The sequence below is a fragment of the Dreissena polymorpha genome, chromosome 1 (assembly GCF_020536995.1).
Source record: "Dreissena polymorpha isolate Duluth1 chromosome 1, UMN_Dpol_1.0, whole genome shotgun sequence".
Taxonomy (NCBI): domain Eukaryota; kingdom Metazoa; phylum Mollusca; class Bivalvia; order Myida; family Dreissenidae; genus Dreissena; species Dreissena polymorpha.
In genome coordinates, this window is record NC_068355.1 from 82,402,500 (window position 1) to 82,416,532 (window position 14,033).

Genomic DNA, 14,033 nt, shown 5'->3' on the forward strand with positions numbered 1-14,033 from the left:
GCGTCGGCGTCTACGTGCCTACTAACAATACCTCTAACGCTGTTTATGCTGCTGATTGTACCTCTTGGTATTCTACTTTTGTTAATAGTATTAATGACTACATTATAAAACTACACAGCATATCTCTTATCAGAATTTATCTTAAACAAAATATGTAGTATTTTTTAAGGAATACAGTTAAACGCAAATAGAGCAAAAGCACAGAGGCACGCTTCCGCCATGTTAACAACTGGTAAATGTAATTTAGATATGGGCCTCCCACATGCATTCTTTAAGGAACTAGCATTTATCATCTTCTTGTTATCAATTAACCAACTAAAACGGCCCACTTCTTTAACATTTCAACATTTTCGGTTTGAGCTGATCATTATGAAGACTTATATGATAGAATACGCTTTTATAACAACGTTTTTATATCGATACAACATAAATTGTACAAATTTGTTACCACACAATCATAATACTGAAACGACATACAAGTATGGGTAATTCGCTTCTTAGCACAAGTGTGTTATTCTTTGGAGGATTATTATGCATTTTTCTAAGTGGTGGTAAGTTAGAATTAATTACATTCAATGGACTTATTAACTACTTTACAGTTGTCTGCATTTGAAATTCATATTAAACAAAGAATAATTTGTTCCAAGCCATTTTATTTAAACGCGCATATATACGTACACGCACACGTGTGTTCGAACGAGAGATGTTGTGAATAATTGTAAATGTGTATATCAATTTAAGATGGTCTTTTTGTAATAAACAATTTAAAAAAAAAACGCGCTAAACAAGAAAACAAAAACATTAAAAAAATGACCAGTCGAGTGTAAAAACAATGACCAGTCAAGTCGAGATTGAAATGAACAAAAAACTTGCTTTATTTGTATAAAAGTCATAAGCATACTTTGTAAATGCGACGGTTTTAATATAGTGTTAACATTTTGTATATTCGCCGAAACACACACTCGCCACTATTGAATACATAAGTTTATATGGTAAGTTCTGTGTGTATTGAATTCATTTGAATACTTGCGAACACGTATGCATTTTAAAATTCATGGTAATTTTGAGTGGAGATGCTATTTGCAACTTAGTTATAGATATAAAAACAGCTGGTGATGCCCCTGGAATAAATTGTGCAATTATACTAAAGAAGAACAAATTATATAATATACCAGGCGTTTTCAAATTTTTGCATAATTAAAAAAAAATCTTAAAAAATTGTTCTTTACATTATTTACTTCATTTAGAACTGGTCCACGTTGAAAATGTTAAGACATGTTTTCGATGAACTGTGACTTCAACAAAGCGGAAAAGAAGTAATTAATATATCACTGATATTAATATCCATTTGCACGTAAAATTGCGTGCAAAGAAACTTGTTCGTTCAAAAATGCCGAACTTACGTATTAATACGGCGGTCATGCAGCTGTGTCTTAACAAACACGTCAACTCGGCTTACATACCGCATTAATACGGCCTTGAGGTAGCTGTATACTGTTACAAATATAATGACCAATATTTAGAAAACAGTGATACATTTGCGTGATGTGCATTAACAATATAATATTAAATATTTGGAGGGTCATTTTCCTGTTACAATTCCAAATAATTACAAATCAGGATGTGCCATGTTCATCCGATCATTTATTGTACTCAAGACCATTAACAAATGCATGTTTTTTTATCAATTAGTGTACGGATTTCCTAAGAATCTGCCGATGCTTTATTGTATTTAAGTATCCGGAGCCGCTGTTAGCTTCACCAACTTGAACACAGCCATCTCTGTGAGCAGCAGCCATGTTGCCGGAAGTCACGTGTTCACTATCACCACAAACAATGACATCAACAACAAAGTGACGATGACGTCATTATCCACGTATTTCAAGTTGGATCCGGCGAACGATAGTAGGTCTTATCGTTTTGCGTGGTTGACTATTAAGTCTTCTTGGACAGCAGTTTAATCAAAACTTTCATCCAAAACATATAAGAAGAAAACAAAATACGCATCGGAATAATCTGACTTTGCCATCACCTTTTGGTATATACGATAACCTATAATTTGCATTTTAAATACACGTAAATTTTACAAACCATGTAGTGCTGATTGCTTTTTCGAATACAACAGGCATGGGCATACACATTATTGTTTTTAAAGACCGACTATGCTTTCAAAAAAGTTGTAAAGCACAATAGTAATGCGGTCATTGCAAATTGGCAAATTGATTGTTTTCACTAATGGAATATGTTTGTTGTATTTTCGTGCGCTCGAACTTTCTTTTTTATTATGATACTTATTTCATCCTTTATTTATCTTAATTTCATCATTGGTTCGTCCTTATTGACAATGATCTCACGATGTCATTTTGTTATGTTTCAGAACGTCTGATAACCAAAGTATGCCTGGGCACGTCTGCCGTTGGAGTTACGGAACAGCTGACCTTTCAAGCATTGTACGGATCTTCGTCGGCAACAGCTACGTTGACTGTCACTATTGTTCAAGGCGTAAGTCTGTGTTACATCCCTCAAATAATATAATATACATATAATATATGTAAGTTTAAAAGATATACTACACAATACAGTATTAGAAACGATCCAATCTGTCCATGATACAATGGTGTATGTTCATATTTCACACATTAACCACATGTTTTAAAAGTTAATGCGACATATAATTGAACAATATTAAAGTTAATTTTTTGCGTTATAATTTACAAAATAAAACTAATAGATTTTTAAAAAGTTTACAGCCATGCCTAAGCGCTCGCCAGACGTCGTTTATCAATACAATTTACCAGTAGGGTCCGCGACAAAAAAAAATAAATGTTTAACAAACTTATGCCGTATTATTTTTTTGAAGACGCCAATCATCAAGAACCTCCCCGCTACCATATATTATGCAGTGGCCATAGGGGCCAAGTTTATAATGGACGTTTACAGCCTGGACGTCCTGAACGGCTGTTCGAATGCGTCCTGCTCCGTGGTATCAACAACGTTAAAGGATAACGTCAACCTCACGTTAAGTCTGGGTAATTTGCAAAGGGATTTAGTTGCTTGTCTTTACGAGAACAAATACAATTAAAAAGTGTACGTCGGTAAGACCTTTAGTAATGATGGTTATTGTGTGGTTTGTTTTCAAAAACGTATACGTGCATTATAACATACATAGTCTTAAATACAGATATATGTCTGCTTATGTAAATATAAACAAGTTAAAAGATTTCTTCTTTATGTAAGTATGAAGTATATGTCTTTGAAAGATTGTTAAACAAACAAACCCAATACTAGAAGTTGTTATAGTTGTCTACTATATAGGGCTAGTTTTCACTACGACTGCGTTCTTAAAGAAATCTTTTCGCAATTTGCATATTAAAAGAGAAATGTTTTCCCATTAATTTTCATGGTGAAGTCCAAAATGTATTTTATCGAAATAAAAATTTAAATGATCAAAGCAATACTAAGTACGTACAAGATAAAACTCATGTGTTTCAGAAATTTTAGCAATAAATGGATAACAAATAAAACATTTTCAAACGGAGATTTGAAAAAAAGGAGACCAAAAGTCCAAATTTTAACACTTAGAAAATTTCAGGCACCACTTTGACGGCTGACACCAAGATCCTCAACAAGCCAGATTCTTTTACCGTGACCATGCAGTGTGGATCTACCGTAGGAGTACTGACTATCAACATCGTGGCAGTCCTTCTCAATACAACAACACCAACAACTACTACTTCAACGCAAACTCTAACTAATTCTACAGCTCCAGGATCCACAACGACAACTCAAGAACCCACTACGACAACTCCAGACCCCACTACGACAACTCCAGAACCCACAACGACAACTCAAGAACCCATAGCGACAACTCCAGAACCCACAACGACAACTCAAGAACCCACAACGACAACTCCAGAACCCACAACGACAACTCCAGGATCCACAACGACAACTCCAGGACCCACTACGACAACTCCAGGAACCACTACTACAAGTCCAGAACCCACAACGACAAGTCAAGAACCCACAACGACAACTCCAGAACCCACTACGACAACTCCAGGATCCACAACGACAACTCCAGAACCCACTACGACAACTCCAGGATCCACAACGACAACTCCAGAACCCACTACGACAACTACAGAACCTACAACGACAACTCCAGAACCCACAACGACAACTACAGAACCCACAACGACAACGCAAGAACCCACAACGACAACGCAAGAACTCACAACGACAACTCCAGATACCACAACGACAACTCCAGAACCAACAACGACAACTCAAGAACCCACAACGACAACTCAAGAACCCATAACGACAACTCCAGAACCCACAACGACAACTCCAGAACCCACAACGACAACTCCAGAACCCACAACGACAACTCCAGGATCCACAACGACAACTCCAGGACCCACTACGACAACTCCAGGAACCACTACTACAAGTCCAGAACCCACAACGACAACTCAAGAACCCACAACGACAACTCCAGAACCCACTACGACAACTCCAGGATCAACAACGACAACTCCAGAACCCACTACGACAACTCCAGGATCCACAACGACAACTCCAGAACCCACTACGACAACTCCAGAACCTACAACGACAACTCCAGAACCCACAACGACAATGCAAGAACCCACAACGACAACGCAAGAACCCACAACGACAACGCAAGAACCCACAACGACAACTCCAGAACCCACAACGACAACTCCAGAACCAACAACGACAACTCCAGAACCCACAACGACAACTCCAGAACCCACAACAACAACTCAAGAACCCACAATGACAACTCCAGAACCCACAACGACAACTCCAGAACCCACTACGACAACTCCAGAACCCACAACGACAACTCAAGAAACCACGACGACAAATCCAGAAAACAAAACAACAACTCAAGAACCCACAACGACAAATCTAGAACCCACAACGACAACTCCAGGACCTACTACGACAACTCCAGAACCAACTACGACAACTCCAGAACCCACAGCGACAACTCCAGAACCCACAACGACAACTCCAGAACCCACTACGACAACTCCAGAACCCACAACGACAACTCCAGAACCCACAACAACAACTCCAGGACCCACTACGACAACTCCAGAACCCACTATGACAACTCAAGAACCTACAACGACAACTAAAGAACCCACAACGACAACTCCAGAACCCACAACGACAACTCCAGAACCCACAACGACAACTCCAGGACCCATAACAACAACTTCAGAACGCACAACGACAACTCAAGAACCCACAACGACAACTCCAGAAACCACAACGACAACTCCAGAACCCACTACGACAACTCCAGAACTCACAACGACAACTCCAGAACCCACAACGAAAACTCCAGAACCCACAACGACAAATCCAGAACCCACGATGACAACTCCAGAACCCATTACGACAACTCCAGATCCCACAACGACAACTCCAGAACCCACAACAACAACTCCAGAACCCACAACGACAACTCCAGGACCCACAACGGCAACTCGAGAACACACAACGACAACTCCAGAACCCAAAACGACAACTCCAGAACCCACGACAACAACTCCAGAACCCACAACGACAACTCCAGAACCCACAACGACAACTCCAGAACCCATAACGACAACTCAAGAACCCACAACGACAACTCCAGGACCTACTTCGACAACTCCAGGACTCACTACGACAACTCCAGAACCAACAACGACGACTACAGAACCCACAACGGCAACTCCAGAACCCACAACGACAACTCAAGAACCCACAACGACAACTCAAGGACCCATTACGACAACTCCAGTACCCACAACGACGACTCCAGAACCCACTACGACAACTTCAGGACCCACTACGACAACTCCAGGATCCACTACGACACTTCAAGAACCAATAACGACAACTCCAAAGCCCACAACGACAACTCCAGAACCCACAACGACAACTCCAGAACCCACAACGACAACTCCTGGACCCACTACGTCAACTCAAGAACCTCCAACGACAACTACAGAACCCACAGCGACAACTCCAGAACCGACAACGACAACTTCAGAACCCACAACGACAACTCAAGGACCGTTTACGACGACGCCAGTACCCACAACGACGACTCCAGAACCCACTACGACAACTTCAGGACCCACTACGACAACTTCAGGATCCACTACGACAACTCAAGAACCAATAACGACAACTCCAAAGCCCACAACGACAACTCCAGAACCCACAACGACAACTCCAGGACCCACAACGACAACTCCAGAACCAACTACGACAACTCCAGGACCCATTACGACATCACCAGAACACACTACGACGCCTCAGGAACCCACAACGACAACTCCAGAACCCACAACGACAACTCCAGGACCCACTACGACAACTCCAGAACCCACTACGACAAATCCAGGACCCACTACGGCAACTCCAGGATCCACTACGACAACTCCAGAACCCACAACAACTCTAGAACCAACTACGACAACTCCACAACCCACAACGACAACTACAGGACCCACTACGACAACTCCAGGACCCACTACGACAACTTCAAAACCCACAACGACAACTCCAGAACCCACAACGACAACTCCAGAACCCACTACGACAACTCCAGAACCCACTACGACAACTCCAGAACCCACTACGACAACTCCAGAACCTACAACGACAACTCCAGAACCCACAACGACAACTCCAGAACCCACAACGACAACTCCAGGACCCATAACAACAACTCCAGAACCCACAACTACAACTAAAGAACCCACAACGACAACTCCAGAAACCACAACGACAACTCCAGAACCCACTACGACAACTCCAGAACTCACAACGATAACTCCAGAACCCACAACGACAACTCCAAAACCCACAACGACAACTCCAGAACCCACAACGACAACTCCAGAACCCACTACGACAACTCCAGATCCCACAACGACAACTCCAGAACCCACAACGACATGTCCAGAACCCACAACGACAACTCCAGGACCCACAACGACAACTCTAGAACACACAACGACAACTCCAGAACCCAAAACGACAACTCCAGAACCCACGACAACAACTCCAGAACCCACAACGACAACTCAAGAACGCACAGCGACAACTCCAGAACCCATAACGACAACACAAGAACCCACAACGACAACTCCAGGACCTACTATGACAACTCCAGGACCCACTACGACAACTCCAGAACCAACAACGACGACTACAGAACCCACAACGACAACTCCAGAACCCACAACGACAACTCAAGAACCCACAACGACAACTCCACAACCCACAACGGCAACTCCTGGACCCACTACGTCAACTCAAGAACCTACAACGACAACTCCAGAACCCACTACGACAACTCCAGAACCGACAACGACATCTCCAGAACCCACAACGACAACTCAAGGACCCATTACGACAACTCCAGTACCCACAACGACGACTCCAGAACCCACTACGACAACTTCAGGACCCACTACGACAACTCCAGGATCCACTACGACACTTCAAGAACCAATAACGACAACTCCAAAGCCCACAACGACAACTCCAGAACCCACAACGACAACTCCAGGACCCACTACGACAACTCCAGAACCAACTACGACAACTCCAGGACCCATTACGACATCAACAGAACACACTACGACGCCTCAAGAACCTACTAAGACACCTCCAGAACCCACTACGACAACTCCAGGACCCACAACGACAACTCCAGGACCCACTACGACAAGTCCACAACCCGCAACGACATCTCAAGGACCGACTACGACAACTACAGAACGCACTACGACAACTCCAGTACCCACTACTTCAACTCCAGAACCCACAATACCAACTCCAGAACCCACTACGACAACTCAAGAACCCACTGCGACAACTTCAAAACCTACAACGACTACTCCAGGACCCACTATGACAAATCTAGGACCCACTACGACAACTCCAGAATCCACAACGACAATTCCAGAACCCACAACGACCACTCCAGGACCCACTACGACAACTCCAGAACCCACAACGACAACGCCCACGTCAAACACTATAGAACCCACTACGACCAATCCTCAACAAACTACGACCACTCAAATGCCCTTTACAACTACTTTAACGTCAACTGCGACCAATTCAATGTTCACTACGACAAATACAGAACCTAGTACGTCCGTGAAGAACTTGGATGGAAATGGATATAAATCCGATCTGAAGTCCGGCGACGATGCAGTTGTTCCCAGTCCCATTGATTCACACGAGACCGAGCCGAGCTTGTTTCAGAAGCCCGCTATGATTGCCGCCCTGGTAGCCGCCCCCCTGTGCCTGGCCGCAATGGGTACTGCCGCCTTCATGGCAGTTAGGTTCAGTTCAAGAATCTGCGTGAAGCAACTCGCTGGCGCAAGACGGTTCGTTACGTTTTGTACTGCAAGAGATTTGTTGAAATGTACATGAGTTAGTATATTTAATAATTTCAATGTCATCAGGAGTATTTGAGCGTTAAAGTATATTCAAAAATTTACGTAAGTAATGTTTCTTTCGGCTTTTCCTGTATATGACAAAAAGATATCGAAAAGCTCTTCTAAACAATTTGCTAATTTGGCCCGATAAGAATTTAGACATTTAAACAGCTGTCATTGTTCAAATTGGTCATACAAAACAAAAAAAATCGCCAAGTTGAAATATATTCCCAACTGCAATGTATGACTGTAACTAAAACAAATCTGTCTTTGACATGAAGAAATAGTGACGATGAGGAGGCCAACAGTGCGCGGCAGTCGGAGCGTCCGCAGTCGACCGGAAGTAGCCGCAGTCTGTTGACGCAGGGACGAGGTTCTCAGTGGACACCGGATTCAAACGAATCCGCTTGGAACGAACGTCCCGGTAATGACGATACAATTAACGGTCTGCATCAACGCTTATAGGCCTCTTAAAACTATACATCGTTTATCTGTAAGCTTGCAGTATTTATCCCTTAACCCAAAAATCAAGACAAACACGAATAATCGAACATTTTATGCAGTGTTTTAAGAACTTAGATTCAAAATTTTGTTTTTAAGATATTAATCTATGTTTTTTTGCCCCCAGATCGAATGATCAGGGGGCATATTGTTTCTTGCCTGTCTCTCTGTCAGTCATTGAATGTGTTTGTCTGTCCCAAAACTTTAACCTTTCTCATAAAATGAAAACTCTTGGGTCTATGTTCTTTAAACTTCACATGTGAATGCAGCTCATTGAGATTTTCAATCAAACATGGTTTGAGGTCACTAGGTCAAACAATATTAAACAATATACCATTTTCTCTTAAATAGTTTCTGTTCGGCTTCAAAGCGTAGTAGGGGGCATTGTGTTTCACAAACACATCTCTTCGTGTATCTGTGGTCGGTATGTGAGCTTTGTTGGCGACAGTTTAGCAGCGACAACTATATTAATATATAACGACCGCATAATATTTCTACTATTTTCAAACCGATACAACTTCGTCGCATAAGTCACGTGGTGATCGGTCGAGAATTCATTTCTATGTCACTTCTCCCCGAATCTCTTATTTAAATATGGCAGCTGTCAGTTAATCACCAGTACCATATAACCAAGGATGGACACGGAAGTCTCGGGTCGTCCCGGGTCCATCCGGATCAAGATCCGTGACGATCCGTTGACATGTGTGAATTTTTAAGCTTCGATGGTGTTCCAAACACAATCATCCCGTTGACAACACTGTATCCACACGAACCAACCTGGACCAACACGGAAGAGATACGTATCCTTGAGAAACGCGGACCATCACGTCATCTACACGGACCATCCCGGACCTACACGACAGCGACAGATATAAACACGGCAGCGATACGGAAAAACACGATATGCCCCGGACCGACTATATTTTATATAAAAGCAGGTTGATTTAAGGTTAATCAATCAATTCGGATGTCCAGTTAGCGCAGTGATTGATACAACCGTGTTTATTTCCCGTTCCAGGCATGTGAATTTAGTTGGTTGTCACCTTACCAGACAGGCAGGGTTTCCTCCGGATACTCCGTCTTCCTTCCAACAGCACAGGATCACACTAATATTGAAATCTTGCAGTGCATCAAACCGATGGAAATAACCGGTATGAATCAAAATTCGTCAAAAATGTCATGATATACATGTATTTGGTTAGAGTACTGGGACACACCCCATGTCCTCACATAATGAAGTTTCAGGCGCGGATGGGCCTGACGAAATCCAAAATGCGCATATACAACCAAACACGATGATTCCATCATTCTGGAATCGTATCTCGAAGGTGTAACCTTGTATTACATAGCTTAAAAGTCTATGCCAGCCAAAATGAAACTTATTGTAAACGTGGGCACTCCAATTCCCAAAATATCTTTACCCGCTACTGACGAAGAACATCATGATCAGCTTCTCAAGAAGATCTACACGTAACATAACAACTCACGGAAACTCACGCTAAAAAGCAGAAGAAGACGCCCCTCGTCAATTCAAAGGAACAGGTGTTCGTCACTTCCGATTGGCTGAATGAGAACCATAATGATGGTGTACACAAAAAGCAATACAATGTATTAACGAACACGACCAAGACGGACCTCTGGAATTCAAAGGCAGCAGAGCTTTATCTGCAGTCCGGGCCTGTGTTGAAGATCTGCGACGCGTGCGCAAAGAGTTATAGACAATAAACACGGTATCGGAAAACAAAGTACTGGTACATGGTTGATATTACAAGCTTTTCAAAACTACTGTGGTGGCCTCTCGGAGCCCCGATGGCATTCCACGGATCGACACGGAGCTGCACGGCGGCTACACGGTTCACATGCCTGATCATGCCGGATATAATCCGTGATACTCCGGCATCTATATGGGACCGAATGACTGAAATAAGTATGTTGACTTTGAAGTCGCAAACTCGCTTTCCTAGGCAGTGTTCGAAGCTAGCTAATCGCAAATCCCCCTTACACATACATGAAAAAAGCTTCCGACAATCTTATGCAGCTGATATAGGTAGGGTAGCGATAGTAATTATATTGCAATAAAGAAATTACAAAACTATTTCGTTTCCATTTCAGACGACCACACACTGACGCCAGTTGGTAAGTTATACGGAATGTATTGGTTGAATCGGAGTAAACACCAAACTTTTGATATATCAAAACCCATTTATGCCTGATCGACTCTCCCATCCTTCTAAATTGGATCAAATTATTTCCAAAATTAGGGATGTCTAGTATATTTATTCCTATATTTAGAATATTTCTTTCAAAAATTCATTTAAGCAAACAGCGCAGGCCCAGACGAGACGCCGCATGATGCGGCGTCTCATCAGGGTCTACGCTGTTTGCCAAGGCCTTTTTTCTAGACGATGAGCATGTGTTAAAACTTAAAACGCAATTATGCTTAAATATGTTCAACGGCACTTAAGATCAGCAATAATTTATTAATGTTTATGGATGCATGGTTTCGGAATGGTTTGCATTGTAGGTGATGATAAATACGATATAAATACGCATCAAATTCGCTGTAAAAAATGCAGTTTAAAGTGGCATGAGTTAAAGTATATTATGGTGGTTTGATGAATGCGACGAAAAAATATTATCATGATGCTATGAATTAAAGTTTGATTATTGAGAGTAAAAAAGTTCGTTTTTGTCTCCTACAGAATTGACAGGTATACACGTGATGTAACTACGCTGAAGGCGGTACACGAGATCGAAGGGGCGTCACTATTTACAGTTTATTATTTTGAAACCCATAACTTATTGTGTTGAGAATCAGACCATACACTTCGTCATGCGCCACAGATATCACAACTAGCTTCAAGTCTGAACGTCTGATCGTAGAAGTGTCAGCAATTTAAACGGATGGTTAATACAAAGCAAACCATTTTGAATTCGTCTTCTATGAACTGTGGTCCACCGTTCTAGCTCCAACATCTGTTTTCTGAAAGGAACGATTGTTGTCGTGTTACGAAATCATGTAAACTTTATGCGTATCACTGTGTTGCATGTAGGGAGCATACTGTTTGTTTGCTCTGTTACCGAACCCGTTTTGTTTATAAGTTTAGTTTTGTTGTTTACTGGTTATTGAATATTTGACGATTCTAGAATTACGTGCCTGTATCGTTAGAGGAGTAATTCGAGATGATCAATGTATGTAGTTTTATTACATATAGTACATGAACGATGAATCAATCATATGAATACAGTGGAATTTAAAACAACTGGAAATCTAAATATCCCTTTTAGCACTTACACGTTCTGTTCCTGATGTTGTTGGTTACCCTTAATAAACCATAAAGAAGAAATAAATACACGCTTGGTTGTTTCACACAAAGGCACGGAAGTGAAATTCTAAATATGCTTAATTTCGTTTGTCAACTATATGCAACCGTTCTTTTTTCTGCCTTGCTGTCTAACCCAAGTTTAACTTTATTTTACCTTGTACAACAGCCAATAAATGGTTTTAAAATGTCCCGCCAGCAGACTAGAACGATAATAACTGTACTAATTCATTGGACACATTGGAAATGATAGGGATGCGGCATTGTAGCGTTGCGTTTTGCAACGATTGTATCCGAATGTTGATCGTGAAGCTATCGTATCTCATTGAAAAATAATACGCATGTACTAGAGTGTTACTATCAAAGGGATGATATATATATACTTAGAGGCTGTGTTATTACAATTTACTACTTTTTATTTCATTTTGAATTATTGGTCATTATATATTTCATAATGTGATGATTGCTTTTCCATTTTGTACCATACCCTAATATACTTACACAAAAGTCATGCTGTATAGTTTTTAATGGACATGATATCCTTTTTAATGATTGAATTTTGCTTAAGCCAGTGTTGTAGAATACGGATGTGCGAGATCTTTATAAGTAATACATTCCATCTTACTGGACATCTTAAGCGAAAATAATTCGTTTAATGAATCTGTTTGACTAAATTGTAACTGTTTAGGGACCAATATTTGTTAGTCTAATTTATAAGACGCGCAAAGAATTTAGATATACTTTTTATATGGACCACATTTTTTGGAACGTCTTATCGGCGAAGGACCAATTACGTAGTGGACACCAGAAAATTTAAATTTTCATCAATTTTGCGTACAATTGCAAAATAACATTACCAACTCATACAGTTTTAGTTCAGAAGTCCACTTTTACCTAAAATATCGTCGAATTGATGTTAGGAAGGCATACATTTTTTAGTTAAACTTTTGCTTAAATCGCATTACAATCATTGACCTCTCGACATGTTATGAAACTGATTTAAATATCAACCAATCAGAAGAAGGCATTAAGATGTAACGTGTACGCGTAATTTTCTTTGTTGATTTAAAAAGCATATGTTCAATACAAATATGGTGCAGTTTCTATTCACTCTTCTTAGTTTCAGCAACTTTTTATGCGTGTCTTTTTCACACCTCCGTCTGTGTTGTTACATGTACTTACATTCTACGAAACATAGGACGGTATACTGTACCACAGGGATCTTGAAGAAAAAAAAACCTACATACTATATAACAGTATACAAGGAATACAACTGTCAAATTTCCTGCACAACACCATGGTCTTAACAAAAGCAAAAAAAAATCTCTTCCAAAAGCATTAATTACACAAAATAAACGGTATACCAACAGCAGAGACATTTATCTTTCAGAAAATAATAAACTTGGCAATAAACTACGATCATTCATTAAATTAAAACGATACCTTTCATGCAAAAAAGCTCAAAAATCCTAACTGCGACACAAGTGTACACAACCGAAAACTGATAATTCTAGTTGTAATTTCCACATTCCTTTAAAACTAACCCCTTTTGAACGTACATATTCATTTGCTAGTTTCTGTTTATAGTTTAATATAAACATGCGATTTGATTGGTTAATTCTCCAATGCAGGAAACAGCTAACCAATCACGTTGCGTGTTACATTACTTAACAACGTGCATGTACAAATGCTTGAAGAGTATAGAAAATGTAATCCATTT

The 14,033-nt window shown here is 40.8% G+C and overlaps 1 protein-coding gene across 1 annotated transcript; it reads left to right on the forward strand.

Moving 5' to 3' along the window:
• Nucleotides 1–481: 481 nt before the first annotated feature.
• On the forward strand, nucleotides 482–12,800 carry LOC127833403 (mucin-2-like). The gene is made up of 8 exons (XM_052358666.1): nucleotides 482–485; nucleotides 1,738–1,905; nucleotides 2,378–2,502; nucleotides 2,861–3,029; nucleotides 3,593–8,438; nucleotides 8,771–8,913; nucleotides 11,103–11,126; nucleotides 11,693–12,800. Exons 1-8 carry the CDS (start codon nucleotides 482–484, stop codon nucleotides 11,716–11,718), a joined length of 5,505 nt encoding a protein of 1,834 aa, XP_052214626.1. The 3' UTR covers nucleotides 11,719–12,800.
• Nucleotides 12,801–14,033: the final 1,233 nt, after the last annotated feature.